This window comes from Antennarius striatus, chromosome 17 (assembly GCF_040054535.1).
Source record: "Antennarius striatus isolate MH-2024 chromosome 17, ASM4005453v1, whole genome shotgun sequence".
Lineage (NCBI taxonomy): Eukaryota > Metazoa > Chordata > Actinopteri > Lophiiformes > Antennariidae > Antennarius > Antennarius striatus.
In genome coordinates, this window is record NC_090792.1 from 8443171 (window position 1) to 8461183 (window position 18013).

The 18013-nt window shown below is 42.3% G+C and overlaps 1 protein-coding gene across 2 annotated transcripts in view; it reads left to right on the plus strand.

The window, feature by feature from the left end:
• The window catches only part of arhgef10 (Rho guanine nucleotide exchange factor (GEF) 10), a 49855-nt gene that overhangs the window by 22821 nt on the left and 9021 nt on the right, over positions 1-18013 (plus strand). For both annotated transcript variants that reach the window (XM_068339651.1, XM_068339652.1), the window contains 11 exons: positions 340-510; positions 1139-1284; positions 1792-1976; positions 5292-5407; positions 6789-6916; positions 8010-8110; positions 8394-8515; positions 10558-10644; positions 11554-11780; positions 12025-12182; positions 14966-15108. In XM_068339651.1, the coding sequence (XP_068195752.1) occupies positions 340-510; positions 1139-1284; positions 1792-1976; positions 5292-5407; positions 6789-6916; positions 8010-8110; positions 8394-8515; positions 10558-10644; positions 11554-11780; positions 12025-12182; positions 14966-15108 (1584 nt within the window). The remainder of the gene's footprint in view (positions 1-339; positions 511-1138; positions 1285-1791; positions 1977-5291; positions 5408-6788; positions 6917-8009; positions 8111-8393; positions 8516-10557; positions 10645-11553; positions 11781-12024; positions 12183-14965; positions 15109-18013) is intronic.

The following is an 18013-nucleotide window of genomic DNA, read 5'->3' on the forward strand; positions in this document are numbered from 1 at the left end:
TTTTCCTTTTCTCCCTGTAGAATGCCTTAGATAATATGTGGGACACTGAATTGTTTGTTTTTAAGTCTATTGCCTCAATGGTAGCCGTTTAGTGGCTATAATTACCATTCCAAAACATTTTAGTTAACATGATGCCTGGAATTGTACTTTTACTTTTATTCTTCACATCCATGAAAATTTATGTGAAGAATATGCTTCATATTTTCAAATGTTTGGTACAGATGCAGATTTTAGTCCATTAATGAAACTAGCTAAACATCCTCAGAGATTGGTGGCTGGTGCTGTGTGATAATCAGTGATGACTATGTAATATGTGACTTGTCTTTACATGCTCATTAGGACATGCTGAAGAACACACCAGTTGGTCATGCAGACCGGCTGCCCCTGCAGATGGCTCTCACTGAACTGGAGACACTGGCAGAAAAGCTCAATGAGAAGAAGAGAGAAGCCGACCAGCGCTGCGAGATCCGTCACATTGCTAAGGCCATGAACGAAAGCTACCTCAACAAGGTCTGTCCTTGGCCTGTGATGATCCTTTTTGAGGAAGTGGTTAAAGTTGATGATGAAGTCTTTGCTCAGTCAGTGTGTAAATATTTGGCTGATGTTTGATTTCTGGAGCATATGCTGTGGCATTCTCTCCCAGTGTAGGTGGCTGCTGGCACTTGAGCTCCACATTTTCTCTTGCGTGAATGCCATCTTCTTAGCGCATGAGCACAAACATCAACTTTCCCCAAAGGTCTAATTATTTGTCTGCAGCCACCCACTTTGGCATCTGTGTAGAAATGTGTATACGATACTCTGCATAGGGCAGAGGACTTCTGCTCCCAAAAGCTTTTAAATCCACTGACTCACTGTTGATAGACATATATCCTGTTGTGTTCCACAAAAAGTGAATATTTTCACACGAGACAGTAGGCAGAAAACCCAGTGAAGGAACAGCATGATAAATGAGAAAAGCTCCTGACCAGATGTAATTTAGAGATTTAAAAATGGTCCAGTATTTCTTCTTGTCTAAGTAAATTAAGTGTTGCGGTATATGCAAGTACTTTTGGTGTCTGCATGTGTTAGATTCTGTCCTTGAACTTCTATTATGTGGTACTCTTCACACGGAATATCTCTGACTTTTGTCCTTCTTTAGCTCCTGAGTAATGGCAGCCGCTACCTGATTCGCTCAGATGACATGGTGGAGACTGTCTCCAACGAGCGTGGTGAGATCATCAAAACTAAGGAGCGACGCCTCTTCCTGCTGAACGATGTTCTCATGTGTGCCACGCCCAATATCCGGTAAGATACCACAAACCAGACCTCGTCATTTAATTTGTCCTTGGGTGCGATAACCTGTAATCTCTCAACCTTTTTATAATTTTAGAAAGTAATTGTTGCGTGAATATTTTTGTTATGGTTTTCTCATTATAGTTTGCTACTGGGAGGGAATACTAAACACAAAATGATTTTCTCCCAGCAAGCTATCTTAAAGTGACCTAGAGGAGTAGAGAACGCTGGATGCTGCTGTTGTCCTTGGGCTTACAGTTAACCACATTGAATCTCTGGGTTTTGACCCATATGTGCCTGATGTAGCTCATTTCGCTCAGAAATGAAAGCCCCCATGTCACTGCTTCAATCCCATAATTATAACTTATTTGTCACCACACTTCCTATTGGAAACACATGTTGACTTCTAAAAGACAGGTTTTCTAGATGAGTGACTTTTACAAACAAGGCATCCCTCGGCCTCTTCTGTTGACCCTGTTTTCCATTATTCCTTACTCTTTTTGGTTTTTTATTTTCCAGATGTCAGGATAGTGGCGGGAGTGGTGGTGGCAATGCGCCGCTTGACCAGAAGTTCCTTCTGAAGTGGAGCGTGCCTTTAAGCTTTGTGGAGGCAGTAGAGTTTGGATCCAGTGAGGACATGGCTGATAACAGCCACTACCCAACACCTCATTCTGGGGAGAAGGTGGTCATCAATGCTAAACCAAGTATGAACCATAGTCTCACATTTTATTTTGCTTTTGCAGTCTATGTACAAATTATTCCATGAAATAATTGTTTTCTTGATTAACTCCATTGAAAAGGTCAAGTCAAGAAGTTGTACATGTTCATTTAGTTGTGTTGTAAGAATGTCAAACAGTTGGGGATCAATCCCTGTCTAAGCCACGGGGATCTGACCATACACAGAGTTTGCGTTTTTCTTCGTTTTGCAATCCTCTGGTCTGCTGGCTGCCGAGTCCAATGATTTCAGTCTTTCCATCGAGTCCTCTGTTACAGTCAGCTGCTGCGCCCCTGAGGGTTTATGTTTTTACACTCACAGCAGTGTAGTTTTCAATCTAGTATTTCGTTTTGTGCTTTTTTGTTGTGCACATTGTTGAGTTACTGAGTGCTTTTGTGCCATATTAAATCTGTTTGTTCAAAGGATGTATTTCTATTCAGGCGGCGGTCAAACGCTCACTATTTTTGTTGGAAGCAGGCTGGAAATATAGTCTGAAATCTAGCGTTCGCTCACTCTCACCCTCTCAATCTCTCCCTGTGATCTAATGTCTGTCACACAATTGCATAATGCATTCTGCTGCCGGGCATTACCCTATTTGATTTAGGTTCTATAAAGTCTTTTTGTGTTATTACTTGTGTCCTGCTCACCTACCATTGCTGATCATTGTTCACATGCAGTGTAACAATTACAGATGGATTCAAACAGGACAGCACTCATTTACTTGCATGACTCCTTCTGCTGTGTGAGATTGTGCTTCAGATGGCAGCATGTGAAGTAGAAAATTACGTGCAACCCTTGGTGCGTACACTGAAAATATTCAAATTTGGTTTTGTTTTTCACTTTTTTGCCTTTTATAGCCACATTTCTTTACATGACAAATTAGGTGCCATCCCCCTTGCAGCATTGCCTGCTCGACCACCTGTTTCCCCGTGATACTTCAATGGCCGGGTTAAAAAATCCAAACATATAAGTGTAGATAACAGATGGTGCAGATGGCGTAGACAGACCTGAGTAACATCTGCTCTGGCTGTAGGACTGTCCTTGGGAAGCAGCTTCATGTTAGCCCGACAGGATAATGTGAGGTTATGCTCACTCTATATGTGTGTATCTCATAATGCTTCACTTAAGTTCATTAAATTCTGCAGGAGGTCAGCTTTGAGAATATATGATTTTACCTCAGTGCGTTAAGAAGAGTTTAAGCAGAAAAATGTGAAAAGTCTCCTAAATGAGTTTTAGTCCAGCAGGAATTTACCGACATTTGTTCATTTACTTTGCTCTGATTTATTCATCCCTGAACCAACATCACCTACGTGTGTGTGTGTGTGTGTGTGTGTGTGTGTGTGTGTGTGTGTGTGTGTCCATGAAACATTTAATGAATGGAAACAACTGTGTCTCAGCCTTCTGTGTTCTGCCAAAAACACTCAGTGACCAGCCTGCTCGAGGGCAATGAAAAGACTCTCCAGCGTATGATGTCACCGTTTCACGTTTGTCCCCTTTTTGTTCATCTCCCTATGCAGAATAGCAATAAGGCCGCCATGCAGACTGGTCATTTTAAGCAAAGCTGTTGCTTCTTGCCCTCAGTATGTAACTTGTAGTTTTGCTGTTTATTTTTCTGAAGTGTGTAATTGCTGAGATGACTGGTGTGATTTCTTCCAGGCCTGTTTTGTTTATAAAAAAAAAAAAAACTTGTGGTATTTGGCACGCTCACAAAGAGCCATTCACAAAGTTGGACGTGGATTCAAATGAGTTACACAGTGCTTGTTTTGTCTGTGGGAGTGATCAGTTGAGTGATGGTTGAAGGATGGTTCTACCTTGAGTTCTATTATTCACACTGCAAATTCAAAAGACGCGCCTGAAAAGACGGTATTGAACTCATAATGTTTAGTCTCATAGAAGCTCATTCATCTTAGCGGGACAAAAGATGAAGTACAGGTATGTCGTATGTCCCTAGGCGTGTGCAGACCACACACGGATCACATGGCATCTTATGAACAGACAGTTAGATTCTGCATGCTTGCTTGATGCTCTGTGATTACCTGGAGGCTCGTTCCGTCCATGTCAGCTAGGATGGGAGGGTAGCCCTCCCACAACCCTGCACAGGATAAGAAGTTACAGGACATGGGTGGATGGATGCTTAGCTCATTTTAAATCAAATAAAATGTAGGGATATTTTAAGGCATTCATTTTAATGATCTTTCTATTATTTAGCAGTGACAGCGTTAAATGTGCGAACTCTGTACTGCATGCTATAAATGAATGTTTGTAGTTACCCTGGCCCCCAGTATGATACCCCATAGAGCCAACACGAGGTGCTTATTCAGCGTTTCTGCCGTAACCTCAATGCAGCCCTTGTGTGTCGGCCTTTCCTGAGACAGAGGAGCCATAAAAACTGCAATACTCTACTGGATGAGACAGTCAGACGCACTGCAGCAGTGTTGTTGTGCTGTTGAAGTTGGAAGCAAATAAACGTAACCTACACACATGTTGTAGGCTGAATGACATGAATGGAATACCCTGAGGGAGGTGGGAGGGCTGGGGCACTGACCATGAAATCCAAAACCAAAAAAACCACCACTGGCCTGCTATTATCTATTCATGCTCACGTTATATGACAGCGCTGCTCTGTCTGCTGACCCAGAGGTGACACAGACATGAGAGTGGTCCTCTCTGAGAGCACCTACTGACCTGAATTTTGGTAAATTTTGGTAAAGTTTCCCCCAAATGTGAGAGCGTTAGGAGAGAACTGAGGTTTCCATAGAGCTATAGCTCCAAACAGACTCTGATACGATTTCAGCAGAATGAAAAGAATGAAAGGGGGACAAAGAAGAAGATGGCAGAAAAATATTTCAGCACCACTGCTGTTTTCACTGATCTAGTGTGTGTGTGTGTGTGTGTGTGTGTGTGTGTGTGTGTGTGTGTGTGTGTGGGTGTGTGTGGGTGTGTGGGTGTGGGTGTGTGTGTGTGTGTGTGAGGTGTCAGACAGCTCAGAATCACTAGCTGTGAAACACTGATTAACTTTTATTGATGTTTGTTTTTGTCGGTCCTGCTGGAACGACCTCTCATCCATCGTTCTGTTTGTTTCCAGCTTGACTTCAGCCTTTTAAGTTTCAGATTCACGTCCTCGTGTCCTCAACATTTGTTCTATTTTTAATCTCAGTCTGTCCTGTGTCCTTGTCCCTATAGAGAATCTTAATATTTAATTTTTTGGATCCCACATAACTTTACATCAGTAAAAGTTATTCTGTTATTATACTGCAGACTTTGCTGTTTTTCTAATGCTTTGCCTTTGTGTATCTCTGTGTAGACAAACTTTACATGGGCCCAGGTCAGTTATACCAAGATCTTCAGAATCTAATCCATGACCTTAGCTTGGTGAACCAGATCTCCAGCATGATCTGCAGCCTTAAAGGCAACTACCAGGTACTGAATGTCACAGTTAAACCCACATCAGTTAAACTACATTTATCAAGCATTTCCTGTTTGCATTGATTGATCAGGAAGAAGGATTAAAGTGCATGTGAAAATAATGTTTAATCATATTTCATCCAGCTAGGCATCAGTTCATCATGTCTGATATGGAATCAGTAATAAAAAAAAGTCAGAACTTTTTTTTATCACAAATGTAAACAATAGTCCTAAATCCATCTTTTGCCAAGTTATTTTGGCTAATCTGGGAATCTTTGAATTATTATACAATCTAATAATGTTCTTGGAAGTCTGAAAAAGGTTGACATGGACAAATGTTTCTTCAGGGTACCTCAGAACACATTCATCACATTTCCTCTCAAAGGTCCACCAGGACCGGGCTGTCAGGAGGCGTTTAGTGTTTAAGCTGAGGAATGTGCCGGGGTTAGCAATTTGTCTCCTGGAAACTATGAGTCTCTTTGGTCATGATTAGCACCATTAAAGCCTACCGTATCATATGGCACACACACACACACACACACACACACACACACACACACACACACACACACACACACACACACACACACACACCAGTCTGTTTATGCTGTTGAGATGGAGGTTACGTGTCCCAGAAAGTGTTTGTTCAGTGCAGGTAGGTCTGTCAGTCAGAATAAGACAGAAGCTCTGAGAGAGACACGCGTCCCAGAGAAGAAGGAAAGGATGGAGAGACTGAGGGGACAGGAAGAAGTCAGAGATAGAGAGAGACAGTATGTTGTACACAACCAAAAAGTTTCCTAGAAGCTGCCGTCGTTAGGACTGAGACTACAGGAGATGTAGCTTTACGGTTTGATTGAGTGCATCCTCCCTCCCTCCCCATCCAGGCTGTGTGTGGAGTGTCAAACACGCCTCCTGACTTGTACACAGCGTTAAAAGCACTAGGTGGGCCCAAAAGAGACTGATTTTCTCATTTACTACTGTTGAGACTTGGTGACAGTTTTTGAATATATGACAAAGAGTTACCTTTGTCGACATTGCCCACTGCAGCTTTAATACGAAATGTGAAGTCTACAGGATCCTGACAGCATTCTAATAATAGATGCAATTGAAAGGCTGGATAGAAATAACTTATCCTCATCATTTATGACTGTTAAAGCCCAAATTATGTACTGTATTGTATATTTGGAGGCTGTGCATCATCACTGTCATTCAGTGTAAATGACATTTTTACCATATCTTCAACATAATTATGGTGATTACGCTGAGTTAATGTGGGTTATTGCAGTTTAAATGCCCTGAAGTACTTTTATTTCTGTTCCCCTATCATTATTTAAAATGTCATTGTGTCTCTACTTCTCATTTGTTCTTCCTCTCCCTCTTTTATTCCTGTGTGCAGAACGTAAACCCCACAGTGGCCCAGGATTGGGTGTCTGGCCTCCAGAGACTGATTCTGAAGAAGGAGGAGGAGATCAGGGCTGCTGACCGGTGTCGGATCCAACTCCAGCTGCCTGGCAAACAAGACAAGTTTGTGTTTTGCACACATGGACACCCGTCTTTAGCTAGCACTGTGACAGATTTTAGTCCCCGTACCCCCCACCATTATTGTGTTTATCGTAGGATTGGCTTTATCCCCTTTTACCCTCTTTTTTTCGCCCCCCCCCCCCCCAAGCGCTTATCTGCTTATAGCTTTACAGAAGAGTATCACAACACATTTGGAGATTTGGTTAAACAAGCTTCTTCACCAGCTCTGAACTGATGCATCAATTTCAGGGAAGGAAATGTGCTTTAATGTGTGCAACCAAAGGCTACTCAGCACTGCAGCTGTTTCACACACTGACACACACTGATATAGTCTCCACATGGCTCCCAGAGGGTGCATCTTGTTTGGGCTCTTTCACTCCCAGGGTTCATCATCCCTTGTCCCTTGCTGGTGAGATAATCCATGGGTATGTTTGGAAACACAGCTGTGCCCCTCTCATTCCTTCCTCTGTCCCCCAGTTATGAAACACACAGGAGTCAGAGGGAGTGATGCCTTCCAGACAACACACACACACGAAAAACGCACATGTCTACTGAGCTGCTGGTAGAGGCGATAATTGACATTGACATCTATTGCATTTCTGTCAGCCTGTCTAGCGAGCAAGCAGTGAAACTGCAGACTGCAGATATGTCCCTTTTTCATTTGACCTTTTTATCAGGGTGGACGGGTGTGTGTGCAAGAGTATTCAGACAACAGCATAACTGCTTTCAGAATTGTTTGTTTCAACCCAGGAGCTATCGTTGCTAAAGTGTTGAGATGTCTTTCAGGATGTTAATCATTCTGTTGTCTTGTTAAATCATCTGTTATGATTTAAATGGAATCAATTATTAACTTCTGAATTGTCTTTTCTTTAAAAGGCTTATTTTTATATAACACACAGGTCTAAAATGGTATCCCAGTGTTGATTTTTTTTAATCAACAGAAATAATAAACACTGCATTGCTTTGATTCTGTGTAATCTCTCTTCTTTACAAAGGACATATCTCATGAAATGTACCGATGGTATATTTCCAATAAGGATATAATGGATTTTAAAGGCTGGAATTTTCTCCTCACTGTCTTCTTGTTCATTTGCAGGTCTGGTAAACCCACTTACTTTAGTGCAGTATTCAATACCCTCAGTCCAGCCATCAAACAGTCATGGATCAGTAACCTGCAGATGGCAAAATTGGCTCTAGGTACTGTCTGTTCACTCCCACTGTCTCAACTGCACATTTGGTTTTCATTTGAACTGCAGTTATACAACATGGCAGTTTAATTTATGCATGATTTATTATTCCTCAATCCATTGTCTGTGAAATGTTAGTGGAAAATAGTTGAACTTTATTACCACAGCTAATTAAATTAAAACATTAACATTTTAATTTTAGTGAAAGACGTTTCCAAAAACCTTGTAGTTTATCATATCTGTGTATAACTACTTTATTAAATCAGGTTCTCTTTGTTTGTTCTGTACTTTAGTGGAGGACAACCTGCAGGGCTGGTTCTTTGCAGAAGATGATGGAAATCAGATCAAAAAGCAGAAACATCCTCTCCTGCTTCGACAGATGCCCGTCATCATGTCCAAACTACAAGAATTCAAAGTGAGACATTTTCTTAGTTTCGAACAAAGCTTGAACACCCTGGAGCTTGGGCTCCAGGGTGTTCTCATGTTAATTAGAGCGGTGGTCACCAACCATGGGCCGTGGAGCGGTGCCAGTCCGCGGGTCAGGTGGTACCTTGTCGCACAGAGAGAACACACAGCTTACATTATTTTTAAAATTATTGTTGTTGTTATTATTATTATTTACTTATTTTCTGATTCTAGACGAAGTTTCGTTTTGGAAAATTACCAGATTCTCTCCACCACACCCGCCACTCTTGACGCCTGTCAAGATGCTTAACGTTGATCACGTAGCTACCTTCTTAAAGGGGCCGCTTTGGCCGATAACACAGAATACATTACCATTAAATATAAACTCCAAAGCTTCCAAAATGAACAAAAACAAACGTCTTTGGAAAGTTTCTTTTCCCAGGATAACAATGGCAGTTTTTATACTGGTTGTACCATTTTATTTTGATGTATTATCCGCCATGACTTAAAGGCCGTCCTGGGAAAACATTGTCTGACGTTAAACCGGTCTGTGGCACAAAAAAGGTTGGGAACCACTAAGTTGGAGCATGGTGTTAATATGTGCAAGGCTGTGGAGTCGATTTCTGTGTGGATGAACTCCTTGACGTCTTTGTCTGCGGCATGCTTTCAACGTGTCATCTTAAATCAACCGTTTGATTGGCCCTGTGTGTATGCATTTTACAAATGTCACCTCTCCCTGCCATAAAGTAATATCAGTACTAAAATAAATTTTTGTGTTAATGTTATATTGACCAGATCTGACTGACCAACTGACTGAAGTAGCTCATTCATTCTTTATCTGTTTATGTGTGGTAGTAAGTTCCATCCTTCAGTGGGGTTCACATCCAACCCATTTAATTTTATTTTTATGTGGTTTGTTTCTGTTTAAAATCATATGATTCTGTCCCCATGATGAATCTGTGATGAGTTCATTCATTCATTCATTTTCCAAGCCGCTTCTTCCACATTTGCGGGTCAAGGGGGTTGCTGGAGCCTATCCAAGCAGACCTAAGGACGAGAGACGTGATGAGTTTAATATTTAAGCTTATTAATTTGTCATTGTCCCTCCATCAATTTTGAAGCTTCAGCAGTTTTGTTGAACCTTTTCATATTAGTCTAATTCCATATCATAGTTTGGTCTTCCTTTGCAAGTCACACAGGATCTAGAGTTCAACATTGTCATGCACATCAGACTTCAAGTCAGGATTTCACAATAAGAGTCATAATCACTTAAGTTTGTGTCCATTCAGCTTTTCTTTTTGCTCCCTTTGAGTGTATGCACCTGTTGGTCTTTGTCCAAATAATGTATGTATAACAATACTAGACAAAGTGCATATGTAGTTTGCTGCAGTGGAACACAGCATGTCTTCAGGGAACTGTGGTGCTAAACTGTGGTGCTAATTATGCTAACTTGACAGAATTCTGTGATGAAAGACTTAAAAAATAAAGAATGATGAGTTAAGTTCAGTCTTTCACACTGACACACGAACAACCACTGTGTGTATGGATTTTGCTACTGTGTATTTAGACATGAGTTTATTTTGTGAGGAAGTCTTCATGTGACACTGATCAGATGACAGAATGAGCGATGGTTGCCAACTCAAACAAATAATGGCAGACAAACAGGACAGGCTTCTTCTTTAGTTGTTCAACACTTGGTGTTGATTCTGCCTTGATTCTGGATGCAGAACTATTGATATTTTTGCACAACATATATATTCACACTAAATGTTCATCTTTTGGTCTGAATAAAACTGTTTTAGTATTAATTTCAGTCTTGAGCTGTGTGCCACTGTAACTGTGACAATCAAGCAGCGACGCTTGATGAGAATGGTATTAGAGGGTGTGTCAGGTAGTCGTACTTTAGAAGGGTAGGGGTCTTTATTGTCTCATCCTCACATTCATTAACAATCAGTGGCACTTTTAATTCCATTAAATTCTGAATTATGTCTTGATGCAAGCACTACTTTGACCTGTTATTGCTATACTGTGTTTTTCTTGTTTGTGCGACAGGTGGAATGTGCTGTTCATAACCCAGAGCCCCACATCAACACAGAGAGCACAGCCGACATGCCCGTCGTGGGCCATGGCTGCGTCTGGGTGAGGCTTTTTTTCAGTAACGAAGTGCTGGTGTGTTAGTTCTCGGAAATTTCCCCCCTGTGGGACTAATAAAGGCTCATCTTATCCTATCTCTTAGTTATAACTTCAGAAAATAAATAAGTTTATTCAAGAGTTTGTAGGTTCTGCAATAACCCTGGCATTTTACGCCCAGATGAAAGGAAATATTAAATAAATTGGACTTGTTTTTAGATTTAGATAAGTGAGCTCAGTTGCTCCATTAAGTGTCTATTGGCAAAAGGTCCTCTTATTTTTGTTAACTAATACTCAACTTCTTTTCTACTATAATGTGCTTTCAGGTCATATGATAAGTTTTTGCTTGTTTAGTAAAATGTGTCTTGTCCCCATTAGAATCAGTTAGTCAGGTTATAAAATGATTGCGCCTGTACTCCAAACAAACTAGAACTATGCTAAGAATGGCAAATCTCTACTAATGCAGTGTTTTTGGCCATCAGGGAAAACTTTAGGCTGTCAAAGATATAAACATCATTCTAGGTCTTTGTTTATACAGTGAGATAACATATAAGCTGCTGCTGAATTATGTCAAATTAAAAATAAAGCAAATGTCAGTGCTGATTTGAGTGGTTTTCAACATTACATAGTGTTGAAGAGAGTTATCATTAGGCTTTAAAGTGGATAATTATGACATGACTTCAACTTGAAGATATACGATTCAATATTGCGCTGTTGAAGGGTGGTCACATAGTGACGCAAAGCCTTTTGCCTTTTTTTGACTTACACTATGCATCCTTATCCGTGGATCTCTGACACGTTCTCTGAGTACAGAATTTCTAATCCTAACTCTAACTGGGTTAAATTACATGTTGTTAGCAAAACATGAACATAAATAAATATAAACAAGTCTGAAACAGAGTGTTAACTTTTGCTCAGGTTGCAAGTTGCACCAACCAGATGGGTCAGATATCCATTGTGGCAATGCAGAACTCCAGTCCAAAGGTGACCGAGTGTTTCAACGTAGAGTCTCGTATCCTATGCATGGCCTACGTTCCTGCAGAACAACCCCAGGAAAATGGTGAAAAGGTGCCCGAAAGCAACCACGTCCCTACGGCGAAGGCCAGTGATGCACCCAGTGTTTGTCTGGGCATGGAGGAGGGCAGGTATAACGCACAGATGTTACTGGAAGTTACAGTAACTGCTACACATGATAGATCTATTTCTGCTGTTTTACGGTCACAGAGAACAGTGTAGCAGCAGACAGATATCAGCTACCATTTACTCTACATTTAAGTGAAATGGCCAAAGCTAAATTTTGAAACTAGAAGTTAAAAACTTCAAGTAACCGAAAATTCAAAAGCTGCAGATCTATAAGTTAGTTTTATTTTTCTGTAATCTTTTGTTCAGCATAACTGTCTATAAGAGCAGCCAGCGTTCGAAGAAAGTACGTCTGCAGCATTTCTTCACTCCAGACAAGTCCACCGTCACCAGCCTGGTCTACATGAAGCACTGTTTATATGCAGGTCTGGTCAGCGGCGTCGTGGTGGTCTACTCCAGATCACAAGGTGTGTGTTTCTGTTAAATTCCCATAATTCTGCCTTTGTGTTTGTTGATCCTCTAAAATGACAATAATTAGAACCAGCACAAGGTTAAATCACTGTTATTGTGTTAAACAGTAATGCACTCAGTAAAATAATTATATTCACTTTTCACGTTGTAGTTAAATATCTGTAGTTATTGTAGCTCTGAACTTGGCTTCGTTGTTATATTCAACTTCTATTGCATACACCAGAAGCACCACGGTACATTCTAAACATGGAGTTTGAGATGTTTTTCAGTCTTGGGTCCCTGGATTGCCATTCCTGTCCAGGTCAGAGGCTCACTGTGTAACTCCAGGTCAGGGGTCCTCCTCTGTTCTGCATTGAGGTGCCATTTGCTCAGTTGTCTGGGAGAAGCAAATCTGTTAGCAGTGACCTATTTAATATCTTCCCTCCCAGACCAGCTCAGACACATTAGATAGAAGGATCTGTGCTGCTCTCTTCCCACAGTCTGTGTTTTGTTCCATCTCTTACTGGCGTTCATGCAGAACAGAGAGTCGATGTACTTCATCCTTTCTCTGCTCAGTTTCTATAACTATTTTCTGCTTCACATGGGTAAAATAACTTCATGCTGGATTTCAGGCAAGGAAACTGAATATTTCTAGGCTTTCAAATAGAAGATTTAGTACTACGAGTAGCACTAATCTGATATTGGCTAAATATGTGTTTTATGAATCTGAGTTGCACAAAGTTATTCATTTTCATGTGACATTATGACTAAAACTACATTTCCAGCAATGACAAGAAAATCTTCTAAGTGTGCCTGTTCAATTGGTCCTGAAATAGAATGGCAACAGACAGAAAATAGAGAAACACAAGGGGAAACTATTTTTGCTCTTTTTTATGTACATGTCACTTGTTTTTCATTCTTGATACAACAATTATCAGACTCTGGCTATTCCATCAGCTTCAGTAGCTGCTTTTTATCACCTCTGCTGCGTTAAATTAATTCCCAGAAGGAAACTGTGTCCCCAGATTGTCAGAATCTGACTTACGCAGTTTCTTCTCTTCAACGGTTCTGTCACTGTGCTGTACTATGATCCTTAATGTTAAAATGATATCTCATCCTGCGTAGTCTGGTAGGGAAACTGTTCCCCGCATCCCAGTTGTCATGCTGCTCAAGTACTTTGTCACAGCGAAAGGCTCTGTCTATACTCCATTAGCATTTAAATTAGACCCACAGTTTACCTTGCACAGAAGAAGGAAACCAGAACAAGAAGGAATTATCTGCTTATATACTCTGATGTCAGACTGCGAGCCGATCAAACGAAATCCTCAAAGAAAATGTGACAAGACATCAGAAACTGAACAGATGGGAATGTTGCTTGAAGCTTGCTTGAAAAGCCATTCTGCTGTACATGCAGTGGGACTGAAACTGGCCAGCCGGCCTCATTGTACCCTGTTTGCTGCTGCCTTTGTGAGAGATGGAAGAAGAGGGAGGCAATGGTTCAGCAAAGGGCACATGTCACAACCAGACAGTCACTACATAAAGTATTCTGCTCTCTTTCATCCTGTATGGCATGCTTCTTCTAGCTGTTGTTGTTGTTGTTCATGGATTGTCGCTTGTTTGTTGAAAGAGTCATATTATTGGCTTGTTTCATTTGCTTTCTGGTTTTTCTGCTACTCTTTGCACATTTATACCATGATGAGATGTTTATTGTCACTGACATGAACGATTGCAGCAGCTGAAGAAGTGGGAAATGTGGGCAGGGTTATATAAGACCACAAGTTGGCACCATTGACTTTTTTTTTTTTCTCAACTGCTGCCACTTTCCTCTTTCATCTCTTTTTCTCAAGTGCAGTCACCTACACAGTATGATTATGACGATAATATACACAAGGTGTTTCTGGAAAGGGAATCCTACCTCGCCACTTTAGTAGGAGATTGCCTTCACTTCCTGAATCATTACTGGCCTTCCAACAGACCATCTCTCCCTGCGTGGCACCTCTGCCTTCAATGAGAGCCTTTGTGCCTTCTCTCTTAACAAACACCACTGGTGAGGCCTCATTCGCTTCCCAGTCGAGATTAGCTCTGGGAATGTTATGTCTAGAGGAAATGAAATTTGTATCTTCTGCGGGGCCATTCTGGCTAAAGGCACTGATAGTTTTCACTTATGTGCATTCCTGTGATTATGTGTAAAATTAATAAAAGATGAAGTGTGTACACAACAAACTGACATTCCTCTCGTCTAATAAGGACTTTGACTGAAATCTAACCCAGTGAATGTGTTGGTTTCAGAAATGTAACATGTTTATTTATAAATACCCTGCGAGGGGTTTTCGCTGCAGCAGAACTGGCACTGTAGGTGCCCAGGCACATGTAGAACAGTGTGTAGGAGGTATGTGTGGGATAGAGCTCTGACTAATGCCTCGGAGCCCATCTATATTCACAGTGAAGCCTGTGAAGACCATCAATGGTCACTCTACAGTATTAGTAGACTTGTAAATGCAGATGGCCTTTTCGGATGACATTTATAAAGACAGAATGACTATTACAGTGTCTTCAATCTAAACAGTAAAACACACTTATTCAGCTGCATTACGTGAAACATTGCTTGAGGCTTACATTGCAAAAGAGACTGCAATGATACTAATATAAGAGTCATACATTGCTGTTCATCACGTGCCAAGTTTATTACATTTAAGCCTGAAGATATTATTGTGTTTACATACAGTCTGTGTTTTGTAAGTGAGGTATTTTGTGAAATGCTTTTTTTTTTTTTATTTGAGCACTTTGCTTTTTGTCACAGATGGTTCATGGAGCTGTGAAAAGCCCAAGGTGCTGAAGCTGGGAGTCTTCCCAGTTAAGGCCATGCTGGCTGTAGAAGAGCACCTCTGGGCTTCATCGGGTGGCCAGGTCTTCATCATAAGCACCCACACACACTGTGTAGAGGTATGTAACCTTACTGTAAAACAGTTTAGGTGCTCTCATATAAATATATCATTATAAATTGAGCAGGCAGGGGAGAGAATAGAGTCTGGTACCTGTAGGAAGGTGTATGTTTATTTCTCAAGGAGTAACTGGTGTAACTGGATGTTTTTAAAAAGTATCCTGCTGCTGAAAGGGCCTCCTTATTCTGTAATATGGAAGGTATTCCCTGCTGCGTGTCCCTTGTTCAGGGGATGGCTGCACCTGCTTTGGGTCCATGAATAGTAACCTTGCTCAGACATGCAACACACTCACAATCTCTTTAGCTCCATTAAGCTCATTATATTGGACCACCTGTCTCATTCTCTTTTCCACACAGAGGACTTACAGTGAGTGCAGAGTAGAGAATGTAAGAGGAAGACTGAGAGAAGAAAATACTGGATATCTGGAGTAAATCAGTTCGTAAATGAATGAATGATCACATATTAAATGTGAATCCAATGGGTAAAATGTCATGGAAACACAATAAAAGTACAAAAAAATGTACATGTGATGCTCCTTTGTTGCCACATTTTATCTGAATCCTGCACTGACAGAGATGTGAATGGACTCTGTGAAACCGAATATAACTCCACCTACTAGTAGGAAGATCTGCGATGAGATTACGTAACCAGTTGACTTGTCTCCACACACAGAGAACTCATATATATACTAGGCACATGTCTGAGTGGACTTGTACCAGTACGTCCATCCATCCATCCATCTTCCACCGCTTATCCGGAATCGTGTCGCGGGGGCAGCAGCTTCAACAGGGAGCCCCAAACTTCCCTTTCCCCGGCAACATCCACCAGCTCTGACTGGGGGATCCCAAGGCGTTCCCAGGCCAGAGTTGAGATATAATCCCTCCACCAAGTCCTGGGTCTCCCCAGAGGTCTCCACCCAGCTGGACGTGCCAGACACACCTCCTTAGGGAGACACCCCGGAGGCATCCGCACCAGATGCCCAAACCACCTCAACTGACTCCTTTCCACGTGAAGGAGCAGCGTCTCTACTCTGAGCCCCTCGCGAACAGCAGTGTTTCTCACCTTATCTCTAAGGGAGACACCAGCTATCCGCCTGAGAAAGCCCATTTCAGCCGCTTGTATCCGTGATCTCGTTCTTTCGGTCATGACCCATCGCTCATGACCATAGGTGAGGGTAGGAACGAAGATTGAACGGTAGATGGAGAGCTTTGCCTCTCGGCTTAGCTCCCTCTTTGTGACAACAGTGTGGTAAAGCGACTGCAATACCGCTCCTGCTGCCCCAATTCTCCGTCCAATCTCATGCTCCATTGTTGCCTCACTCGTGAACAGGACCCCAAGATACTTAAACTCCTTCACTTGTGGAAGGACCTCATTCCTCTTTCGGAGAAGGCAGTCCACCGGTTTCCTGCTGAGGACCATGGCCTCAGATTTGGAGGTCCTAATCCTCAACTCCGCCGCTTCACACTCGGCTGCAAACCGGACCAGTGAGTGCTGCAGGTCACAGGCCGATGACGCAAACAGGACCACATCATCTGCAAAAAGCAGCGATGCAATCCTCAGCCCACCAAACTGTAAAGCCTCCTCACCACGACTACGCCTCGATATCCTGTCCATGAAAATCACGAACAGAATTGGTGATAAAGCGCAGCCCTGGCAAAGGCCAACAGCTACTCAGACCAAGTCCAAGTTACTGCCGAGAGCCCGAACGCAGCTCTCACTTTGGGCGTACAGGGACTGGATGGCCCTGGGGAGAGGCCCCCTCACCCCATACTCCCGCAGTACCTCCCACAGTAGATCCCTGGGGACCGTACGCCTTCTCCAAGTCCCCAAAACACATGTAGACTGGATGGGCATACTCCCAGGGCCCCTCAAGGATCCCTGCGAGAGTAAAAAGCTGGTACGTTGTTCCACGACCAGGACGGAACCCACATTGTTCCTCGTCAATCTGAGGTTCGACAATCAGCCGGACCCTCCTTTCCAGCACCTTGAAGTAAACTTTCCCAGGGAGGCTCAGGAGTGTGATGCCCATGTAGTTGGCACACACCCTCTGGTTCCCCTTTTTAAAAAGAGGAACCACCACCCCAGTCTGCCACTCTTTCGGCACTGTCCCAGACAATGCTAAAGAGGCGTGTCATTCACGACAGCCCCTCAACAACCAGAGCCTTCAGCATTTCCAGGCGAATCTCATCAACACCCAGGGCTTTGCCACAGTGAAGTTGTTTAACTACCTCGGCGACTTTGTGTCCCATCCTTGCCGTATACAGCTTAGAAGGTCCCCCGTTTCCCCCTCCTGAGGTGTCGGACAGTCCTCCAGAACAATTTTGATGCCGTCCGATAGTCCTTCTCCATGGCCTCTCCGAACTCCTCCCACACACTCTGTTTTGCCTCCATCACAGCCGAGGCTGCAGTCCTTTTGGCCCGTTGGTACCCTGCAACTGCTTCAGGAGTCTCCAGGGACAACATGCCCCTCAAGGCATGTTTGTCCAGTACGGACAAACAATAGTTGAAGGCAACAGTACTACCCGTCAGTGTGGGCCTCGCTATGACAACACCTGAAAGTCCAATCATGTCCTGAAATAATTACATCAATCCAGAATAAACCCATTGTTTCATTGTCTTTGTCTGTTATGCAAATGACATTCAATTCATTCCTCTTTTAATGGCACAGTGTCATCACATAGTCCCAGCTGTAACAGCCACCAACGCAGCATGGGCTCCTGTAGTCTTCTTGATCGCGACAGATGTGAGCTGACTGTTGTTATAAACTTTACATATACTTTGTTACCTTTTTACCTGATACAAAGGAACAGAAGACAATAACTCTCAATCTACTGTCATTTGTAGCTTCCATTTTAAATGTCACTAAGAACTGAAGTAAGTGCTCGCCTAAACAAGCTGTTAGCATA